At 42.4% G+C, this 22,861-nt stretch overlaps 1 protein-coding gene across 12 annotated transcripts in view; it reads right to left on the bottom strand.

Annotated features, from left to right (window-relative positions):
* The window catches only part of dmd (dystrophin), a 118,584-nt gene that overhangs the window by 80,811 nt on the left and 14,912 nt on the right, over positions 1–22,861 (bottom strand). For all 12 annotated transcript variants that reach the window (XR_013122548.1, XR_013122546.1, XR_013122547.1 and 9 more), the window contains exons 6-22: positions 21,856–22,028; positions 20,405–20,523; positions 19,586–19,764; positions 19,133–19,267; positions 16,802–16,993; positions 15,428–15,609; positions 14,764–14,914; positions 14,494–14,613; positions 14,302–14,403; positions 13,945–14,052; positions 13,589–13,768; positions 13,219–13,385; positions 11,842–11,965; positions 11,629–11,716; positions 7,752–7,993; positions 5,957–6,137; positions 3,174–3,319 (exon numbers count right to left, since the gene is read on the bottom strand). Coding sequence is in view for 8 of the 12 variants with exons in the window: in XM_076982634.1 (XP_076838749.1) it covers positions 3,174–3,319; positions 5,957–6,137; positions 7,752–7,993; positions 11,629–11,716; positions 11,842–11,965; positions 13,219–13,385; positions 13,589–13,768; positions 13,945–14,052; positions 14,302–14,403; positions 14,494–14,613; positions 14,764–14,914; positions 15,428–15,609; positions 16,802–16,993; positions 19,133–19,267; positions 19,586–19,764; positions 20,405–20,523; positions 21,856–22,028 (2,589 nt within the window). In the remaining 4 variants the exon portion in view is untranslated. The remainder of the gene's footprint in view (positions 1–3,173; positions 3,320–5,956; positions 6,138–7,751; positions 7,994–11,628; positions 11,717–11,841; positions 11,966–13,218; positions 13,386–13,588; positions 13,769–13,944; positions 14,053–14,301; positions 14,404–14,493; positions 14,614–14,763; positions 14,915–15,427; positions 15,610–16,801; positions 16,994–19,132; positions 19,268–19,585; positions 19,765–20,404; positions 20,524–21,855; positions 22,029–22,861) is intronic.

Here is a 22,861-nt window from a genome sequence, read left to right as displayed (position 1 = left end):
CACCTATATTAACACCTCTATAGCACTTCTAGTAACACCTCTAGTAACACCTCTATTTTTGGAAAGCATTCTTACTTAGCAGCACTTTCCACACCTGCACATTACAGTGTATTAATACATGCAGACATCTCCATCTATCTCATGGGCTTTGGGAGGTCTTGGTACGTTCATCTCAGTGCAGTATCACACTCTATTGCGTGTATATTTAGACTGATTCTAAATTCACCTTCTATCAACCTTCTGCATCTTGGTGCTTTTTAATCATGGGTTTGCCTACAATTACTGTGTTTGTCCTAGTTTTTTTTTTTTTTTGTTTTTTCATCTTTTTATTTATTTTTATCCTTTCTACCAGTTAACGTCTTCTGGATGAACCCTATTAAAGTCACTCAGCGCATGTGTCCCAGAATCCCTGCCTCTTGACTTTGCCAACTAACGATGCAGTGAATGTGTCTGGTTTGTAATGGAGGAAAACGGCCCGCAGCCTGACCTGTAAATGAATGTGGTGTCAGCCTTCACAATGTAGCCCAGCTACTGCCCTGTTGATTAGAAAGCTACAACAGCTCTGGGTCATGCAACTGCCCCGTCTGTCAACATCTTCATCTCCTGTTTTTATTACCCCCCCTGCCCTGAATCTCACCTTTCTCTCTCAGGTTAAATCTAATTCCCCTCGGTGAATACAAACTCTAGCGTAATTTATGCTGGGTTTAATTCCTTCAGCGTGACCTCTATATTAAGTGTCTCGAGAGAAGTTCTCCTCTGTCGAATAATGTGATAGTAGCTGTTATGCATTCCATCATGACAGCTTGACGGACATGGTCTCTCCATTGCTGTCAGTCTGTGAAGACAGGAAGTAACCCAGAATGACAGGACTGGCAAAGAGGATCCTCTCACGCTTGACATCTTCAGTGATGACTTTCAGCACCAGATCTTCCACTGCCTGTTCGTTCAGTCCCCAAGCTCAGCCCACCCCTGCTGCTATAAGCTAATGCGCAGTGGCTAATAGAGAATCCTTTGCTCTAGCATTCTCTCTGCCTTCTCTAGCTACCCCATCCCCCGTGAAGCCACACCCCAGCCCGTGAAGCCACACACCAGCCCCTATGACTCTCAACCTCAGCTCCTGTGAAGCCCCACCCCAGCCCCTGTGAAGCCACACCCCAGCCCTTGTGAAACCACACCCAAGCCCCTGTGAAGCCACACCCCAGACCCTGTAAAGCCACACCCCAGACCCTGTGAAGCCACACCCCAGACCCTGTGAAGCCACACCCCAGCCCCTGTGAAGCCACACCCCAGCCCCTGTGAAGCCACACCCCAGCCCCTGTGAAGCCACACCCCAGACCCTGTAAAGCCACACCCCAGCCCCTGTAAAGCCACACCCCAGCCCCTGTAAAGCCACACCCCAGCTCCTGTGAAGCCCCACCCCAGCCCCTGTGAAGCCACACCCCAGACCCTGTGAAGCCACACCCCAGCCCCTGTGAAGCCACACCCCAGCCCCTGTGAAGCCACACCCCAGACCCTGTAAAGCCACACCCCAGCCCCTGTAAAGCCACACCCCAGCCCCTGTAAAGCCACACCCCAGCTCCTGTGAAGCCCCACCCCAGCCCCTGTGAAGCCACACCCCAGCCCTTGTGAAACCACACCCAAGCCCCTGTGAAGCCACACCCCAGACCCTGTAAAGCCACACCCCAGACCCTGTAAAGCCACACCCCAGACCCTGTAAAGCCACACCCCTGACCCTGTAAAGCCACACCCCAGCCCCTGTGAAGCCACACCCCAGCCCCTGTGAAGCCACACCCCAGCCCCTGTGAAGCCACACCCCAGACCCTGTGAAGCCACACCCCAGACCCTGTGAAGCCACACCCCAGCCCCTGTGAAGCCACACCCCAGACCCTGTAAAGCCACACCCCAGCCCCTGTAAAGCCGAACCCCAGCCCCTGTAAAGCCACACCCCAGCCCCTGTGAAGCCACATCCCAGCCCCTGTGAAGCCACACCCCAGCTCGTGAAGCCACACCCCAGACCCTGTGAAGCCACACCCCAGCTCTTGAAGCCACACCCCAGACCCTGTAAAGCCACACCCCAGACCCTGTGAAGCCTCACCCCAGACCCTGTGAAGCCACACCCCAGACCCTGTGAAGCCACACCCCAGACCCTGTGAAGCCACACCCCAGACCCTGTAAAGCCACACCCCAGACCCTGTGAAGCCACACCCCAGACCCTGTAAAGCCACACTTCAGACCCTGTGAAGCCACACCCCAGACCCTGTAAAGCCACACTTCAGACCCTGTAAAGCCACACTTCAGACTCTGTGAAGCCACACCCCAGACCCTGTGAAGCCACACCTAGTGCAGATGCACCACTTTGTAGATGTATTTACTCCTTCATCTAAAATCCACTGATCTCCCTTTCTACAAATAAACGATGACATGTGCCATGGAAGTAAGATACAAGAACCAGAGGTGTATAATCCAGGTTCAGAAAGTAAAAGTCCTCACCAGGATTTTGCTTAAGCTTGCTAGATTTTCTAATCCAATCCAGGTAAAATGAGTGGAATCAGCACAATCCAGGAAACCTGAGCAAAATCCTGGTGAGGACTTTTACTTTCTGAACCTGGATTATACACATACCGATCCTGTAGTAATAACACTCAGAAAGATCAAATTCACACAACCACTCATTTTTACTCTTGGACTCCAGACATCAGGGTGGTCTAGTCTAGCTGGAACTGGGAGCGGTGCAGACTGGGAGAAGGTTCACTGGTTCTACACAAAGATGTTGCCGACAACCCATAGGAACAGACCAATCTATTGTGCAACCCAAAAGAGAACCAGAAATATGTCCAAAATGGCAAAATCTATTGCTTCTGTGCAAGGAAGGAAAAGTTATTCATGTGAGTTAACTTTGGAAAATCTCTATAAACTCTGAGACCAAATAGCACCTGTAGCATTGATTTGGTTCCTTGTAGAAATTAAGCAAGCAACACATTAATGGTTTTAATGGGTTAATTAGAATTAATGTGACAGTGCTTAAAGAACAACAGATACTATTATGAAATGTCTGCATTAATTTGACTTGTTACATGATGGATGTACATGACACTGTGTCAGATGTCAAATGACAAAAAAAAAAAGCAAAATGAAATCATGCCAGAAAATGAGCTGAGAAGCAGAAACCATACCATGATGTCAGCAAGCCTCTGCTCCATGACAGGGAACTCCGTGACGGCCGTGGAGGGAGTGGCTAGTCTGGCCTCCCACTGTTGTAGCCACGCCAACAGGGTCGCCATGGCATCCTTGTAGTGGGCGGGAGGAAGACTGGACTGCACTACAGAAAGAGAACAGAACAGATCCACAGTCTCTTAAGACCAGATCCGCAGTCTCTTAAGAACAGATCCACAGTCTCTTAAGAACAGATCCACAGTCTCTTAAGAACAGATCCAGTCTCTTAAGAACAGATCCACAGTCTCTTAAGAGCAGATCCACAGTCTCTTAAGAACAGATCCACAGTCTCTTAAGACCAGATCCACAGTCTCTTAAGAGCAGATCCACAGTCTCTTAAGAACAGATCCACAGTCTCTTAAGAACAGATCTACAGTCTCTTAAGAGCAGATCTACAGTCTCTTAAGAACAGATCTACAGTCTCTTAAGAGCAGATCCACAGTCTCTTAAGAACAGATCCAGTCTCTTAAGAGCAGATCCACAGTCTCTTAAGAGCAGATCCACAGTCTCTTAAGAACAGATCCAGTCTCTTAAGAGCAGATCCACAGTCTCTTAAGAACAGATCCAGTCTCTTAAGAGCAGATCCACAGTCTCTTAAGAGCAGATCCACAGACCAGATCCACAGTCTCTTAAGATCAGATCAACAGACCAGATCCACAATCTCTTAAGAACAGATCAAGAGTTTTTTAAATGCTATTTTTCTACTTTGTCAGTTCATAATAAAATACTTTACTCTTAGGCAAGACACTATCATTTCCTAAGATAATATTACAATATTACAAAGACAATACAACAATTTAATACAAGACAATACATTAATACAAAGACAATATTACTACTTAATACACTCATTTAGTTTCAGGGTATTAAAAAGCTTTAACAAACAATTGCATGAAACATTTATAAAATATAAAATATAAATCTAAAATCAAATAAATATAATAGTAAAGAATTACCAGCAGCTGTATACATGGTTTATATGATCTAATATTTTGATAACTGGAACAGTTAAGGCCAAATATAGAATAACCATTTCATACACTTCTCAGTGGGTAAACGCTTAGCTGAGAGAGCGATTTTCAAAATTAGATTCTGAAAAAGCATCTGGGTTCATCATGTGATTCCAGAAGATACATTTCCTGCCCTGTTTCTTTGACTGTTTTTGTCTGCCTCTGCTGAGACCAACACTGAGTTACAACTGTTAATCACAGCAGCCAGTGATTGTTCTGCTATTCAAATTAAGCTATTCTCTCTCCCGCATATTCAAACCGTTCTCCCCGAGACATCTGTTCTATTACCCCGTCTAGAACCGATAGGCCTGCTGGTCTAGATAGGCAGACTGCATGGTTTAGCTGATCAAATTACATGTCTGGCAGAAAAAAAAAAACCCAAAAAGCAGAAATAATTAGACTGTTGTCATGGGTGATATTAACCACGGCAACGGATGACAATGGAAGGAATTCTGCTGCCCTGAGAGATGGATGACAACAGCCGTAATATTTGAACAACCCCAAATCTTCAGAGCCATAACTGGATTCTCGGGCCACTTAGTGAGCATTTGCAGGAGCCTCAGCAAGCCCTCAAAACAAATATGGGATGAGCAGACAGAGCTGCTAAGGTGCGTTTCCTGGCACACTGCTTGAGCTAATGATCCATGTTTCTGCGTTTCTGCATAAACCCCGATTCTGTCTCCCCTGTTATGGCAGTGCTCATGACCCTGACCTCCAAATACAAGAGAATACAGCACAATCAGAGGACACAGAGAGCAGGCTACAGCTAGTCAAAATGTTATGTTTACTCTTACAAATGATTAACTATGCACCAAATAAGCAATAAAACCCCCCACTGTATACTTAGATACTTGCACACTATACTAAGGTACTATGGTATTGAGGTGCGCTTTTTAAATTATCCTTACTTTAACTTCAGCTTTGCTGTTTTCAATAACTATTCCTGTACAGGACTTAGTAAACACAGTAAATGTCAGAAGCTGACAGAGGTCTCTGATGGTCACCCAGCATCTTAGGGAAAGAGGCCACATAGCATCTTAGGGACAGAGGCCACTTAGCATCTTGGGGACAGAGGCCACATAGTATCTTAGGGACAGAGGCCACGTAGCATCTTAGGGACAGCAGAATCACTCAAGCAGTAGTTAAAATCAGGTACTTTCTGGAGACCGTCCCACCTATTTCACTCATTTAATGTGAATAGGGCACTTTTGCATAATCGAGACTGAACCATTCACGTAACTGAACTGTAACATTTGTTTCTTCTGACACTAAGTGGGGTGTTGTGCTTATAAATGCTTCCAATTTGTTGCATTTGGCAGAGATTCCTACCCCGAGCAACGTGGGTATATATCAGTATGACAGTATGTGTTCTTTCAAGGAATCAAACCCATGACCTTCTTGTTGTCAGCACCTTTTCTACATGGGATACCAGGTGTGCTACAGGATCGTTGGAGTAGCTGTTCTAAAAAAGCTGTCCTACTTTTCTACCGCTGGTCAAACGACTAGCAAAGGAAATTGCAGTCTTGGGTGCGAGTGTTGAGAGACAACAAAGCTACTGTTGTTGTTGGAACACGCTCATACACCTACCGACAGTTTGCCAACAAACGTAGCTCCCCCTGTCTGAAACTTCAAAAGTGTGAAACGTGAAAATGTAACACGTTTCATCCGAACTGGGTTTTTCTCTTGGCGGCTCCTTCGGCAGTTCCACAACAGAACATCAAAACATCCCTCACCTAATACGAGCTGCTTCTCTCTAGCCTTTAGGTCTTCTAGGACTTTCTGGTAGTGTTCCTGGAAGGCTGATATATCAGCGTCAAAGAGAACTGGCGTCTCCTCTTTCTCCCTCAGCTCCCCGAGCTGCTGTTGGAGCTGCTGCACTTGGGGCTGGACTGCAGAAAGGCGAGCGATTTCGTCCTAGAAACAGAGCACATGTCTGGATTTGTGAAGGTCTTTGTAACGCAAACGCTGGTGCCACAGTCCTGGTGGTGCGACCCATGAATACTTCATCTCAGCACATTTTATGGATTTTCAAAATTTCATCGTCTTTTGTTGTCCACTAGTAAAATATGCAAGACATATTTTCATTATGAGCACCAATTAGGTTGTAAACTCAAACCAATACAGAGATAATCTTAACTTTAAGAATTCAATTAATGCATTCCACTTAACAGACTTCAACACTGATGAATGAGAAGTGACAATCATCGTCGGTGGTATTTGAAGGCAATATGAATGGTTTGAATTCTCATCTTATGACATGAACCTTAAAATATGGCCACAGTTCTGAATTAAAGATCCTTCAGGCAATCCAAGTTCTACATGAAATATTAAACAGCCAGTAATTAAAGAGAAATTGTACTACATTTCAACCAAGGACTCTTTTGTACTTAATCTTAACAAACAGAGAGAACAGATCACTGTTTGTTGCTTAATGATGTCAGTCTACTCACAGTAGACTTAAAATTCCCATACTATATACTATATTCCCATACTATATACTGTATTCTCATACTATATACCAGGGGTGGCCAACCCGTCATAGACCAAGAGCCACTTTTCTTACTGTGTTACGGCAAAGAGCCATATCGTACATGGGTACGTGAGGGTGGGTGGTGGTGAGTGTAAATTATTAGCTGTGAAGACAGTCAAATGCGTGTTTTCCACTACGCCGCTTTTAAAAGTATTAGCGGCTCGCTAGGCTTGTAAACTAACCGCGCACCACGGAAATGTAGCAGTGTGTCGCCCCGTTTGTGCAGGTGAGCCCGCGGACCGGCTGGGGAGCCGCATGAAACAAGGCAAAGAGCCGCATGCGGCTCGCGAGCCGCGGGTTGGCCAGCCCTGCTATATACTGTATTCCTGTATTATACTGTGAACTGGTTTTTAAGTTTTTTTCATGTCCAAATAATGTCAACACCGAATGCTAGAGAAATGAGTATTGATTAGCAACAACAAAATTTCATGTATTCAACTTCCTATACATAGTTTATATATACATATATATATATATATATATATACATAGTTTGTTATATATATATATATATATATATATATATATATATATATATATATATATATATATATATATAAAATATAATATTAAATATAACAATAATAAGTTATATTATTGTAAGTACCAATTTCTGCATATCTTACTTCACTTAAGGCATGCAAGGAGCTCTTTTAGGGCTCTGAAAGGTGTTTGTCACTCGGCCACTTCCAGGGGGGCCTCTGCTCCTGCACCCTACACCACTCCCTACTAACCACCCCAAATGACACCCCCATACTGTGGAGCAGTATCAGGCACAGTTAAAGCACTAATCCCACAAAGCTCTCATTTGTACACAGCGTTTTATTCTGGACGCAACAGCACTTTGAGCACATGCAGTGGGTAAAGAGCATTACCTGGAAAGACACAGCAATAGACAGACTTTGTCCTGCATATGGACACAGAACAAACAGACAATGAAAGACACACGTAAAGAGAGGAACAAGACCCCCATGCGCACAGGCAGGCATCAGCGGTTACCCTGCAGCGCTCCAGCTGAACCCGCAGAGGCTCGGCCTCGCACGCCGGGGGCTGCTGCACCTTCAGCCAGTTCTCCGAATTGGCCACAACCTGCTCCAGTTCCTGGAAGAGATTGTAGAAAGCCAGGACTTTGGTCTGGTAGGCCAGCCACGCCAGCCTCTCGGCCAGGAGGGCGCAGAAGTCCACCCAGCGGGCCCGTAATTGCTGCGCAGCTTGCTGAATGTCGTCGGAATTCTGCCCATCTGTGGAAGAAAAACAGTAAAAAAAATTACATTATTGAATTTGGGATTAGTGGTAGTCATAGACACCGTCGCAGCATTCGTCATTACATCGTCGAGCTTTGCGATGAATGTGTCGGCAAAAGTAGACAAGCTAATGTCAACACAAAATATATGAAAATTCCTATAAGCCTTAAAACTGCAGGGTTAATCTTTACTTATTGACTGAGTAAAGAGTCTCACTATGAGTGTAATGGCCATCCTTCCTCGCATCAAATATGTTTTGGTCAAAGACATGGCTAATAGTCATTCAGAGAAAAACTACACATTTGTGGTACTTAAAGGTTTCATTATATAATTTTATGTTTTAGTTACATTATTCATGCAAATATGTGGTTCTGGGAACTAAAAAGGGCACATTTAATTGGATTTGCTATAAATTTTATACTGGTGAATTCACTGATCGATGCTCGATTTAAATAAGACTGGTTTCTTTAGAACATGAGCACAGCTTCTCTTTAAAAAGACTAACGTGGAAAGGGCACCGATTCAGTTGCACCTCACATTTGTATTCCCTTTAAGAATCACTTCCTTGTACGTTCATGAAACTGAAAAGAAATCAGAGCTGAAACTGAAAGGAAGAGGTTCATGAAAGGCCGTGTTTGTCAAGCCTGTTGGCATTAAACAGAGGAAGAAAGCTACCAGCACTGTGCCTTAATATCTGCTTATTTTAATATACTTTAAATGGTACTATTTCTATTAACTGTTTCCTAAAAAGACATTTTTTTTCCATAATTTATTTCACATATCATAATTGAATAAATGACATTATTAATATGAACATTTGAACTAAAATAATTATTTGAATATGAAAATATTCGAATGTGAATATGAAAATATTCAATAAAGCGGTCTAATACTGCACAAATATTTTTAGAGTACACTTTTAAAAACATGTGGGGACAAAAGCAGCCTTTTGAGGACGTGGTGGGGACACGCCGCTGCTGCGGAGCTTCTATCGGGATGGATATGAAGACAGCAGTTCTGGCGGTGATCTGTGAGACACAGCAGCATGGCTCCATGCACACGCAGAGCTCAGCTCCACTCGTCCTGACGGCCAGCACGGCTGGTGTGTACTACTGCTAAAGTCATTAGGATCTGGACAGCTGAGGCTGAAAAGTGGAGCAGACACCTGCCACGATCCTGCGATTCAGATGCGGGCCTCGCTGAAGCGCACAGAACTCCCACGGCATGGCCAAGCAGCCGTAGCCCATAAATCAATATAAAAGAAACCCCCCATTAATCATGGCTCAGGAGGACGCCATGACAGACAGATGAGGCCAATAAAACCACATCAGCTACCCAATGGACAAATTCCTGCACTGGCAGCCGATCCGCCAGGATGTGGACTAGCAAACCAGACGATTGTCAAATATCTGAAGGTTCTGTCTAAATGTGCCTAGAAAATGCACAAAGGAGACAAAAATTAAGAAACAATTATTTTGTCAGTGCACAAGTGGTGTAGGTGACATTTCACAGGAGCAAGTGTTCAGGCATTGTGGGATGACCAGGAATAAACGAGGAGTCCTAAAGGACTTAACACATGTAGTGTTTCTTACTTTGTTGGTCAACATCTTTGTTTGTCAACAAAGGTCATTGGTTGTGAGATTTTCACATCACACAACAGCATGTTCTCTATGGTAGCAAGTGTTTTTTTCCCCTAATTCTGGGCAAATGTTCAGTATGCTTCTAAAAATATGATCCAAGATGTCACTGTGCAAGCAGCAGGTTGTTGTAGCAGCTCCGTCACGCTCGTGTTTATTCATGTTTATTTGTGTTTATTTGATTATTGTCACGGCTGTGCTACACTTTCATATCCTGTAAAGATACTCATTAGATTTACTGATGTTTTTTTATTAGCTTGATTTCTTTCTACACATTTCATCCTTGTATATCTGCACTTGGTGCCAAACAACACTGGCTGAAATGTTGGAGCGTGATTGGAATCAGCACTCCTATTTATTTCTTCTATTCATTTGTTGTCTCTGTGAATCGCCAAAATCTAACTTGGGTAATGTTTTTTTCTATCATAAATGTGTTCATTTGAGCATCTCAGCAATTTAGTACTGACAAACTGTTTATCTGCTGAAGTCAAAGATATGAGTACAATTTTAAGAAAAAAGTCATCCCCTATATCAATGAAATGCATCCTAGGTTTAAAACATTTGACAAAATATACCTTAAATAAAAACATAACTGGTAAAGATAAAGATGCACTGTAGTCTTCCAAACTGAGATCTGAGGTTTGATGTATCTCATATAAAGATGTCCAACAGTACTTGACCTGTCTTTGTGATACCTTGAACCCTGCTGTGAAGTCTGGAGACTCGTAATAAAAAAAATGAAATTACAGCTGAAAGACTGAGATAGCAAGGCATTGCACATCTCAGTCTACATCAGATACAGGAATGGCAGGAAAGAAAGTGTTAGCTGTGTAGCTTCAGACACAGTTATAGGGAAATGAAGTGTTAGTGGTGTAGCTTCAGACACAGTTAAAGGGAAATGAAGTGTTAGCCGTGTAGTTTCAGACACAGTTAAAGGGAAATGAAGTGTTAGCCGTGTAGTTTCAGACACAGTTAAAGGGAAATGAAGTGTTAGCCGTGTAGTTTCAGACACAGTTAAAGGAAAATGAAGTGTTAGCCGTGTAGCTTCAGACACAGTTAAAGGGAAATGACGTGTTAGCGGTATATCTTCAGACACAGTTAAAGGGACTCTATAATGTAGCCTGTGAGGAAGGTTCAGAAGATTTCCAACTGTAACCTTCAACAAGCAAGTGATGGAAATGAAAAAGGTTATAAAGGAAGAAAAGGAGAGAAAGAGGCTATACACTGAAAAGCATCTCCAAATCTCAGACGAAGATTCTGTCACCGAGTTAAAGTGGTCAAGATGTGAAATAAATATTCATTTATTTCCATAAATATTCCACAGGGTTTTACGTTCTTCCCCATAATTGTTTAGCAGCCTAACAGTTAACCAGCTGAAATATTAATGAATTGTTTTTTTAAAGGTGGATTAGCTGCAGTAGAATAGAATATAGTGGTTTGGGGAATTTTTGTTAATGGCCTAAATAAACAAGCGGACGATGGAGACCAGTTAAAGAAGTCGTTTGTTTTGTTGAATTAAAACTCTAATGGTCAATAGTACCTATTAAGGGAAAACTCAAGTGTTATATTTCAGACTGCAAACAGATCCAAGGGAAAAGGGCTAAAAAGAAAGCAACCATTATCTGATTTGACCATTAAAACACGTTTCTGATCAGTTTTCTATGGACCATTTGAGCACAAAGGAAACAAAATGTCTGGATGTGTCATTTACAAGGTCAATTAGCTAAATTATGAATACTAAAAATAAAAGGTCTTCACAACAGCTTTAATTTACAGAAATATGTTTTCCTTTGTAAAAACAGCAATACATCACAAATAAGATTTTTTAAAATTAAAAAAGCAAGACACATATGAACCAGTTTCCAGTGAGTCCTCATGGCTTTCCCCACAAAGACACACTGCCATAGAAGAGGGGAGGGGAAGAGAGGAGAGGAGAAGAGAGGAGAGGAGAGGGAAGGAGCAGAGAGGAGTGTAGAGGAGTGGTGAATGCATTACCACTGGTGAGCTGGTCTACTAGCGCCTGCGCCGAGCGTGTGGCCTCCTGCAGCTTCCTGAGCTTCTCCGGCTTCTCTCTGTCGATCGCCTGCAGGGCAGTTGAACGAGTCTCAGTTTGGTGCAACACAAGTTCACGTCTTTCTTTGGGACGATGCGACCACTCCAATGTTTTCATTTGCCGCCTGTAATTATGGTCGCGCTCACTGGTCTTACCAGGACTTTCTCGTAGAGGTCTGCCACGCTGCCTTCTTTGCGCGATACGGAGAACTCCGGACTCTGTAGGATGGCCTCTGAACGTGTCATGAAACTGTGAATCTCAGTGAAGTCCACATCAAACCTTTAAGAAACAAGAAGTGAGTGAGTGAAACACTTCTTCTTACTCTCTATTCCACCTGCGTATCTTCACCTCCACCTGAGTCATTCTCTGGTAAAACTCTTCACACACCACTAAACACTCTTCAAATGCTACAAATTCCTGTATAAACTAAAATCAGTAACGCCGTTTCCTAAACGCTGTCCGTGCCTCTTAAGTGATTCATTATCCCTTCAGATACAGGTGCAAAACGTTATGGAACCAATTAAAATAATAAATTTATACACTAATAATTCATTATAAATTGGCCCGATCATCACAATGACAGATAAGCAATCTTAAATTGATAACACACAAACATTCACAGCTCAGGTTGGGAAAAGTATGTAAAAGTAACTGGTAGAACCCCACATAGTGGTATTCATCTCAAATACTTCCTGTGTCTGCTGACCATACTCAATGGTTAAAAAACATTCAAACATTCTTCCTTATGCAGTAATTTCAACGCACCGGTATTTCTGGGATTGCTTGAGTGAACACTAGATGTTTCACTGGATGTTTAAGGTGCAGTAATACCATGGGATTTTGTCTTGGGCATTAATTGTAAGAATAAAAAAGGGATTTTTAATCAACTCCTTGGTTTTAATTTAAATAGTCTAGTGCCCAATTCCAAATGTAAATTGCTTTGAGCATAGTGTTGGAAGAGTACAGATAGATGACTTTATGAGCACTCTAAATTGAAAAGAGTTTCAGAAGTGATGTCTTTGCCTAATATGTTCATGTTTAATGCAGTTCCGGCAAACATTCATTAATTCTTCTTCCAAACGGCTTAATCCAAGTTACGTGGTCAGAGCTCATCCTGACAGCACAAGGAACCAGCCTCAGACAGGGCACCAATCTATCACAGCCGGCCAACGTGATCCTTATAAAAATATAATGGCTAAAAATAGGAATCTGTTCCTGTTTTGATTTGTTGACACAGCAGGAAGTAAATGTGCTGATGGCTACACCTTCAGGCAACTTAAGCAGCAGTCTGGGCAAATACGAGGGGAAAAAGTATTTATTTTTAGCTTCAGTTTAAAAAAATCAAATCAAACTGCACTTATGTGTGCATAACACTGATGTTTCAGGTTCCCTTTCACAGTACAGAACAAAGACACACGATCATGTTGTTGATTGTGATTTTCAATGACTATCAAATTCCACGTGGCTACATTACATTAAGTACGCTATCTTCATGCAGACCTGGAGACCAAAAGAGTGATAGAGCAGCTCACCTTTTCCGAAGCTCTGAGTCAACAACAGTCTGGCGTTTCTTCTGAGGTGGAGGGGTCGTCAGGGCTTCTTTAGCGTGCTTCACAACCTTCTTCTGATGTGTGGTGACTTTGGTTTCCACGGTCGTATGTACAACCTCCGACTGCGACGTAGTAACGGTGGAGGAAAACTACACAGCACAAAATGGCAAAGGTTAGCCCTATATGTAGACGCAGAAACACCACGAAGCCAGACCTGAAGCAGAGACGGGAGTTGGGGAACTGTGTTTGGAGGCTGCACAGAATGCAGAGGGCCACTGGGTGAGCTGTGGTTGAAACAACGAGAAGGGACTCACACACGCTCAAAGACGAGGAACAGGACGAGGAACCTCACCTTGGTGCTGGCCAGTTGGAGCGACTGCACCAGTTTGTCCCACCGCTGAGCGAAATTCTCCAACTTTGCTTCCAGTCTCCCAGACGCTTCTTTGTTCTTGATGTTGGACAGCAGATCTTGAACAAGAGAGCAGAGCTTGTCCATCGTCTGCCTTTTTAGTTCAAGCTCTGCTTTCAGAATCTGTAAAACGGATAATGGATGTTCAGATCTGGCACTAATTTTGCCATCTATCAATTGGTTCAAATTTTAATCTATTCAGACAAGTCACTTTAAGAAAGGTTTCATGATCCAATCAGACATCATCCAATTAGACATGATATATATAATATAATCCTATTCTGTGTTTGATCACTTACAGCAAGCTTTCTGAGGTTGGCAGCCACTTCACTGTGATCAGTGGTACCACTGCTTTGGATGGATAGAACTAATTGCTCCTTCTGTGTTAGCCAGGAATCAAACAGGTGCTGAAAAAAATAGCCAATTATACGAGATCCTCAATACGAATATAATGACCATATTCCCTCATACGTTTTATGAGGGTCATAAGATTTTAAATGTAAAAAAAAATTACATTATTTCATCCTCTGGGGGAGTTGTTAACATGCTCTCCGCAACATGGGAGCTGATCTCATTTACAACCACCAACCAGTGTAAAATAAATGGTCTGTGCTACGTGTGTAATTTAATGCCAAGGCCTTGGTTCTCCTCCGTACCTGTTCTTCAGTGAAATGTTGCCAGGTCATCAGGATTTGCTGAAGGAGAAGCCAGCGTTCTTCCGTCCACTTGCAGATGGCTGCCCAACGCTCCCCGAGGTTCTACGTGAGGAACATGAAGGAGACAACAGGGGCGTTACGCACGACGTGTATTCAGCGTGGCGCATCACACCTGGAATATCAACCGCTTGCCTGTAGTTTCTCCTCCAGGGCTGCGGTGGCGCTGTCGCCGCTGCTCTCGTCCACGACCACCACCATGTGGGTCAGGGAGTTCACACGTACCTGCTCCATCTCAAGATCCTCCTGCAACAGCTTTAAAGACAGCATATTATCACCAGTTTCACCGTTTGTTCAAGTTTCTTACTGAAACGCGGACGCGGGCTGCTCGGGTCTTTTACAGTCAGTGTCAGGCCCCAAACTGTCGTGTTCCCAAATGAGTTCGGCCCAACAACAACAACATACTTTATGCTCCTCAATCAAGCGTTTCACGTCCTCTAGTTCAGGGCCTAGGGGCTGGGCTCCCATTCGTTTGATCCGAGCTTCAGTAACGTCCAGCCAGGTGCTGAGCTGCGTCAGCTGCTGATTCTGGAGGTCCATTAAAACTTCATGAAGCCTGAAGTCGGTGAAGGGAAAGTTCAGTTAATGCTTCTGCAACATAGTTTCCAGTCATGGAGATGGCACAACTCAAAATATGCGCAACTCAAAGATCACATTATACCTCAGTAATATTGGAAATTGGGTTAAAATGTTGTTCAGATGAATATAGTATGTATACTTTCCAACTCGCTAGATAAACCTTAACCATGAGCATCCTTTCTGACAGTGGGTGTTAATGGCATGGGAAATGTGACTAAACTTACATCATATTTAAGTTATCATACGACAACTGTCCATATGTTTTCATTAGTTTGTGTGAGTTATTGACGTTGGATTGTATTTTAGCAGTTCTGTATTTATTAGCAACTAGAAAAGTCCAAAAGTACAGATAACAATACGATGGAGAAAATGATCAGACTTTCTTTCCTCATCATCATTCACCACATTTGTTCTTCAAACTTTCAGAAATTGAGCTTAGAAACAACCTGATCCCAAACATAATATCAGACTGACTTGGATGACTGTGTACCTGCTTTGTCGTTCCATGCTGGCCACTCGTAGATGTTCCCACCGAGAGTTCAACAGATTCATCTGCTCCCTAATTTCACTCTCCTCCTCCTCGGTCAGGTGACCTTCAGCCAATAGGATGCTGCCCGCCTTCAGCACTCTACCCACACTGCCTTGGTGAGAGGTCAACTCAACCATGTAGCCCTGAGGGTGTCACACACATTCAAAACACATATTACATACATACATTCAGGAAAGGAAGCTTTAACCTCAAAGTTCTCTAAATACTATTTGTAAGCACCAGTGGTGCTTTAAACATAGATTTATCTTGTTTAATATACAGATATCCAGCATTACAAGAACTGTCTTACATCCTAGTATATGACGGGTAGTTTTCCTCTACTATACACAAATTATCTAGACACTACATAAATCTAAGCGTACAGAGGACATCCTTACGTCACCAACCTAGGACTTTTCTATTATCACCTACAAGTCATCACCTCCTCAAATACTTCTAACTTCTTGACTCACATTTTAAAAGGTTAAAATTAGTGGTGGGCCGTTAACTGCGTTAACGCCCACCACTAGTTAAAATAAAGGTTTTTGAAATTTTGCACATTGCACATTTCTCAGACTTTTCCTACATGTTCCACTTTTAACACCTGTTTTAATACCTGTACCATTTAATCTTACATATGTCCATTCTTCATTATTATATTGCTGAAATTTACTTAATTGAGAATTGACTTTTCACCTTTTTTCGAATTTCATGTTTTGATTGACTCCCACTGTCTGTCTGGTGCTTCTCAGAGGGTATCTCAAAGCACTTTTAGAGATTTTTACTCTCTTACACTTTAAGGAATTTATATTTTCCCATTATGTGCCTGGAGCCATTGTTCATTGTAAAATGAATATACAAATAAAGGAACTGAAGTGAATTTGAAATATTATTGGTATACAAATTGATCATTTGCATTAAAAACAGCAGACTTGTCTACACCTGGATACAGGACTGACAAAGCACACACAAGATGCTGCGTATAAATTACTGCATTTCACCTACGTATACTTAACCACACAATTGCTGTCAAAAACACGCCAGCATGCATTATGCCCTCTGTCCAACAGGGGTCAGTAGAAGGCCCACTGGCATAATCTATCCTTGAAACTGGCACGCGCAAGACCTTGCCGTCATGACAGAAATAGAACAGACAATATAGTTCTGTTATGTAACAAGTACATGCAATAAAACTTTGCATGCAAAATAAATAAATAAGCCCTGCGCATTATCTCCTGAGGAATTTCAGTATGTGGTGAAGGTCAAGTGTTTTATCCTTAAACCCCAATATCATTCTGTCACATCGGGAGAGCTCTTACACACGTTACGAATTACCTCATGAGTGTGAAATTGCTCCTTCACTTCTTCCACAAAGGAGGAGATGGCCGGCTGAGCCCGCAGGCCGTCTTCGGCAGACAGGAGCCAGGTCAACACCTCCTCCAGGGCCCTCTGGTAGCTCTCGAGCTGGTTGGAGCCATAGGGGAGGGGACTCAGGGAGGGCCACATATCTTCAGGCCGTTCTGGAGCCTGTGGGAAGAACAGGCAGAGGGGTTTACCCATGAAGGACCATCTTAATTAGCGCAAAATTTCTTTATTGGGCTGTTTTTCATAGTCTTTAACAGTGCTGGTGTTTTGCTGCTTTCCATTAAGAAGAATTTAGAGTATTTTTTGTTTGTTTTGTTTTTTTTTTTGTTTTTTTTGCAGTAGTCTTTCTTTCAGAGGTTTTAGCGTGACGTTGTATGAGCAAATAATGGTAGAGATACAATCAGGGTGGGGACAAACTGGATTTGGAGTTTGGAATGTGAAGGCTGGGTTCAGGGACGGATTCATTTGATGAAATATAAACACGTCTACAGTCAGGCTGTTGACATACAGTCTAGTGCAACAGATGAAAGTAGCACTCCAAGACCAACAGTAAACAGTCCAAAACTGTAAACTGGACAGATTCCTTAATCTGAAATGCAAAGATCAATCCCTCTTGGTGGTCTAAATTCTAGGAGGAACTAAAATACTTAAATGTAAAGTTTATAGAAGTGTGTTGTAAATTTACATCTATAGATTTGCTCATCCAGAGTCGCTTACATGTTTATCAGTCTATGTATCAGTGTACTCACAACCTTGGCCTTAGCAGCAACGCACTTGTTCTACTCTACTAGCTGAGACGGAGACGAGTGGAGCTCAAAATTGGTTTTAGGTGTTTGAGTTCAAAAACTTCAAAAAGTCAGTTGATAAATCAAGGGAGGGGGGTGGTGGGGGGGGGGTTTAGGAAGGAAGAAACTGCATTGAAGCAGGATGTGAGGGGGGCTCGTTAGGCGGAGATGTTCTCTGAAGATAAGTAGCTGTGTGAATCTCCAGTCCCCAAGCTCCTAAGAGTAAAAGGTTCATAAATAGTTTGGAAGCAAATACATTTTAAGCTGAGGAGGTTGGAAGAGAAAAGAACCTCTTACATCAAATCCAGAAATAATTCCTAAATCTTATATCGAAGACAGCAAGTCCAACATTTTTAAGCTGTACTATGAATGATTGCATACCTATAATTATACACCCACACGTAGAAAGGGTAACAGGATTATAATATATATTTTTTAGAAACATTTCTCACACATCTTAGAAACAAGTAGTCTCATTATCAGGCTTTGCTAAAAAGTGTAGAGTCTGACAGAATTCATACCAAACACTAGGCATGGGTGGGCTTTCTGTGGGTGAACCCTTAACACTAACTCTAACCCTACCCCTCGATTGTTAGAGGTGAATTTTGTTCATTTCTTTTTTTGTTGTTCATTCCTTTTGTGATTGACTCCAATATTCAATCCAATATTAACTGTATAAATTGACCAATAAATATATAATAAACAATAAACAAAAATATATGAACATTTATTTTTGTGTTTTGTATTTGTAATTTGTATTATATTTTTTGTAAAAGACTCCAATATTTCTGCACTTTCATTGATTTTGAGTATATATATACTACATAACCTATATATGAAGTTCTTTTTCAAATAAGCCTTGGATTGAAATAAAAATAAGTGCTGCCTGCTGAAACAGGCCGCGGATGGAAGGAGTGGGGCGCTGAAGACAAACATCTGTGACTGTCTAATGACCAGTTGGAGCATCTGATGGAGTGGACTGGAGTTCATGTGAGATGTGGTGGGCCACACGGGGACAATATCAACATCTCTGCAGCAGCTGCCATGACCACATGACTCTGAGACAGCCGGGATTGGCCGGGAATGATGTGCTGTATGCTGGGTGTTTGCATAGGTAGAAAACCAGGCCTGGCACAGCCGGCGAGTTTGACATTATACATCCTGACCATAGCCTGGAATAAATGACCAAGGTCAGTGTGTACACTGCTACATGCTGTGTACCTGCCCGGACTACTGTTGCCATGAACACCGGCACCGCCTCGAATTCATCGGTCCGTGTGATTGGACAGCAAGTTTTTTGCCCCTCTCCCCTCATTGGTTTAACCACAGCAATTCTTTCGGTCACGGATTGCATAAAAGTGTTGTGTTAAATTATTAATGCTTCTTAGAAGAGATCATTGTAATAGGAATGTTAAGTATTCACGTTACCAAGCATGAAAAAAAAAAGACCTCGCATGCAACGCACAATAAAACTCGCCTTGAGGCAGACACACACGGGACTTCATAAGAGACAAACCTGCGTGATGGGGACCTTGCGTTTGTGTTCGGGAGACCTGACATACGCGGCCTGGGTGAAGGCGTAGCTTCTGTAGCGTGGCTTACTGGAGGGGGAGGGGCTGTGCACCTCTCTCTGAGACACATTGACAGTGATCTGAGAACAAGGAGGGGGAAATCAAAGGAGACCCAACAAAAGTGCCGTAATCGGAGAAGAGAGGAAGGGAAGAGAAAGACACGCAGAGCAGCGGCGTGCAGCGTTGATTTGGGGGGGGGCGACTATTAAATCAGAGAGCGAGAGGGTGATAACGAGAAAGTCGCCACGTTTTGTACTCAGACGAGCGCGTCAGCTGACAGACTGTACTCACAGACCTACCGAGGAGAGCTTCTCTAATTTTAGCACTGCTGACTCAAAAGCTCTGGAGAAGAAAACTTGTGATCGGCACGGTGGCCGACGTGACGTGGGGGAGCCGACCTGGTGGGAGAAGTGCTGCTGTGTTCGAAGGTGGACGGTCTCCTCCTTAGTGGCCAGAGATCGAGGGAGAGTCTCCACCTCCTGGATGGCCTCGATGCTCAAACCATGGGGTAGGACTTGAAACAGGGAAGTGATGTACATCATTATGGACTTCTTATCTGGGTGAGCCGTCGCCACGTCTGTGGGGGTGGGGGTGGGGGGGGGGGGGGGGGGGGGCGTGAGGAACAGACAAAGCTGAAGGCTCCAGAAGATGTCAAGATGCATAAGTTACAAATTCTCCGAACCAATCCGGAGCGTTTTTCTTACCAGCCTAAACCATTGTGGTTCTACATGAAATTACTGTATGACAAGAAGTACATGGCAAGCTTAGAATCGTATTTTCTTAGGGATTATTCTGAGATTCAGTCCTTCATGTGTCAAAATGGAAGATATATCAGGTGGCCTTTAAAACTGGGTTTAGGTTGGCTGTAGTGACAGTGTGGGGAACTGAAGCTGTCTTCCAGATTCACTTCAACATGCCTCAATGAGCACAGAATCGAATTATTTTGCAATAATGATCCCTGTCATCCCAGTAATAATAATCCTAGCAATAATCATCCCCGTCTCCTAAACCATACTGCAATGAAAACCCGGCAGGGAACTGGAAGTGAAGACCAAAAATATTGAGGAATATAGAAAATTAACTAATTATACAAATTAAATGTGGCTTTTAATACAGTTAGATTATATAATTGTTTTATTAGTGGATTATAACTAACCTTTTCTTTTGAAACTAACTGGAAATGTAGAATATAATGTTGGTGTGAGAATAGATCATACCCTCAGGGTCGAGTAGCCGATCAATGCCCAAATGTCTTTCAGCAACAGAGAATGCATGATCCAACCTGTCAATGGGCTTATCCATCTGTTCCACCACAGCCCAATCAAACAGCTCCGGCCTTAAGAAAAAAAATTATTTATTAAAACAATAATATTAAACAATAATAAATAAATAATATTAACAATAATCACACCCATATTTTGTTACATAAAAAGATAATAATATATTTATATATAGTGCTGCTTGAAAGTAAAATTTATGAACCGCCCAACCATCCAAACATGGTCACAGTTTTCTCAAAATAAAAAATGAAAAAAACTTCTTATTAAATCAACATCCAAATGTCAATTAGAACTAAAATCTGTCAAGTATATGAACTTGTTTTAGTTAGTAGTTTGTGGCACCTCCTTTTGCAGCAATTACTTCAACCAAACATCTTCTGTAACTACAAACGAGTGTCTCACATCTTTTTTGGGAGGTGTGCTTTTTGCCATCTTCAGATCTTGCCACAGCATTTATATGGAATTCTTCTCTATATATGCAGAGTTGGCTTTTCTCCAATGGTGGCACCTCTGATTGTGGCCAAATATTTCAATTTTGAACTCATCTGTCCAGAGAATAGATGTCCAGAACATCTCAGGTTTGTCCAAATGCTCTCTGAAAAGTTTAAATGGGCAGCGTTGTTCTTTCTTGAGATCAGAAGCTTCCTTCTAGCAACTCTTCCATTAATGCCATGTCGTATTGATTTTTCTCCTGATTGTAGACGCATGTACATTTATCCCAGATGCTGACAGAGAGGTCTGCAGCTCTCTGGAGGTGATCTGTGGCCTTTACATGAACTATTATTTTTCTGGTGCTTCTTGGTGTACGTTTTGATGGCCATCCACTTCTGGGCATAGTTGATGCTGCCCAGGTGATGATGATTTGTAATTGATTTGTCTTACAGTGGATGGATGGAGCTGGAATCTTTTAGAGATGGCCTTGTAGCATTCCCCAGACTGATGGACTGTCACCACCATCTTCCTGATGTCCTCAGACGTCTCCTGTCCTCTCAGCAGTGTTGGTCTGGGTGCTTTACACCTTAGCACGACAGCGGTTTGGTTGGTTTCCTCTCCCTTTTAATCAGTGTGGCTCCAAGAATCTCATTTGATTGGTCTGCTTAATTGATTACTTAAGCACTCACATGAGTCCTTTACCTAATTACAGCTGCGGTTCATTTACTTTTGCACATGCTCTGATTCCATGTTTCATGTAGTCGGTTGGTAACGCAACAAATTTCCCTCAAAACAAGTAAATTGATGAATATAAACCTGACATAAAAAAAAAAAAACGGAAAAATCCAAACTACTCAATGAATTCACAAACACTTTAACATTGCTTCACTACTACACATCACATACTCCATGACCACATGTGCACATACGCTAAAATCACCAGCGTGTGCACTAACCTGTGACGATGCAACAGAGCATTGAAGGCCAAGCCATCTCCCCAGCTACTAGTGAAGTTCACAACATTGACCGGTGGGTAGTTCTTAGTGGACTGTCTGACCCAGCTCAACAGGATCTTCTCACTGTTGGTTTGCTTTAGGTCTGCCATCACATCCTTCATCACATCCTTCACCTTAATTGGGAGAAAAATAAATGGCATGAAAGACAACCAACAATAGAAATAACATTTCTGATCCCTTATTTCAGTAATTAAATATACGTTTGGTTTACATTTTCACACATGCACCACAACATGTAGAATTGGACAGAAAGGAAAAGTAAGATGACTAATTAACATTATACTATTAACTCCAAGTTATTTTTAAATAAACGTACATTTAAAAGTGGATAAAGTATTAGATGTATTCTTCAGAAAGCAAAAATGAAATGCCTGCTTGTTATTACTGGTCCTGCAGCACACAATCCACAACAAAATGGCCCAAAAAAATCACTGTAAATCCTTGGACACATTCATTGTATTTGAAGGCAGCAACTGACTGTTCAAACAGTGCCGACTGCTGAGATTTTGCACCCTCTTGCTAGGGTTCTGCAATTTTTGCAGAGCAACCAAGACACACAGAAGCCTCCTCTGCCACAGGTAAAGCATATGCCTAATTTGCACATTCCTAATTTGCATATGCCTACATTTGAGAAGGCAATAATATGGTAATTGTGCTGTCACATACATGACAATCAGTCATAAGTGCACAGGCATATTCAGTTCATAGTCTCTAGTTCTGGTACAATTAAAATATGCAGATTCAAGCATGCACTTCCACTCAGTTAACAGGGCAGTTTTAACACGGCTCAAGAAAACTTCAGGTGTGGTCTGTCTCATTTCGAAGGGATAATAGAGATAAAATAAAGTTTTGTAACTGTGGAAAAAGTTAACAGCAATGGAACTGGTGGTGTCTGGAGGCAGTAAAGAGTGAAACAGAGTTGTTATTATTATTAACCGCACACACA

This window comes from Brachyhypopomus gauderio, chromosome 20 (assembly GCF_052324685.1).
Source record: "Brachyhypopomus gauderio isolate BG-103 chromosome 20, BGAUD_0.2, whole genome shotgun sequence".
NCBI classification, from domain to species: Eukaryota; Metazoa; Chordata; class Actinopteri; order Gymnotiformes; family Hypopomidae; genus Brachyhypopomus; species Brachyhypopomus gauderio.
The sequence above is the reverse complement of the archived record's forward strand: the minus strand, read 5'-3'. Positions and strand labels throughout refer to the sequence as shown.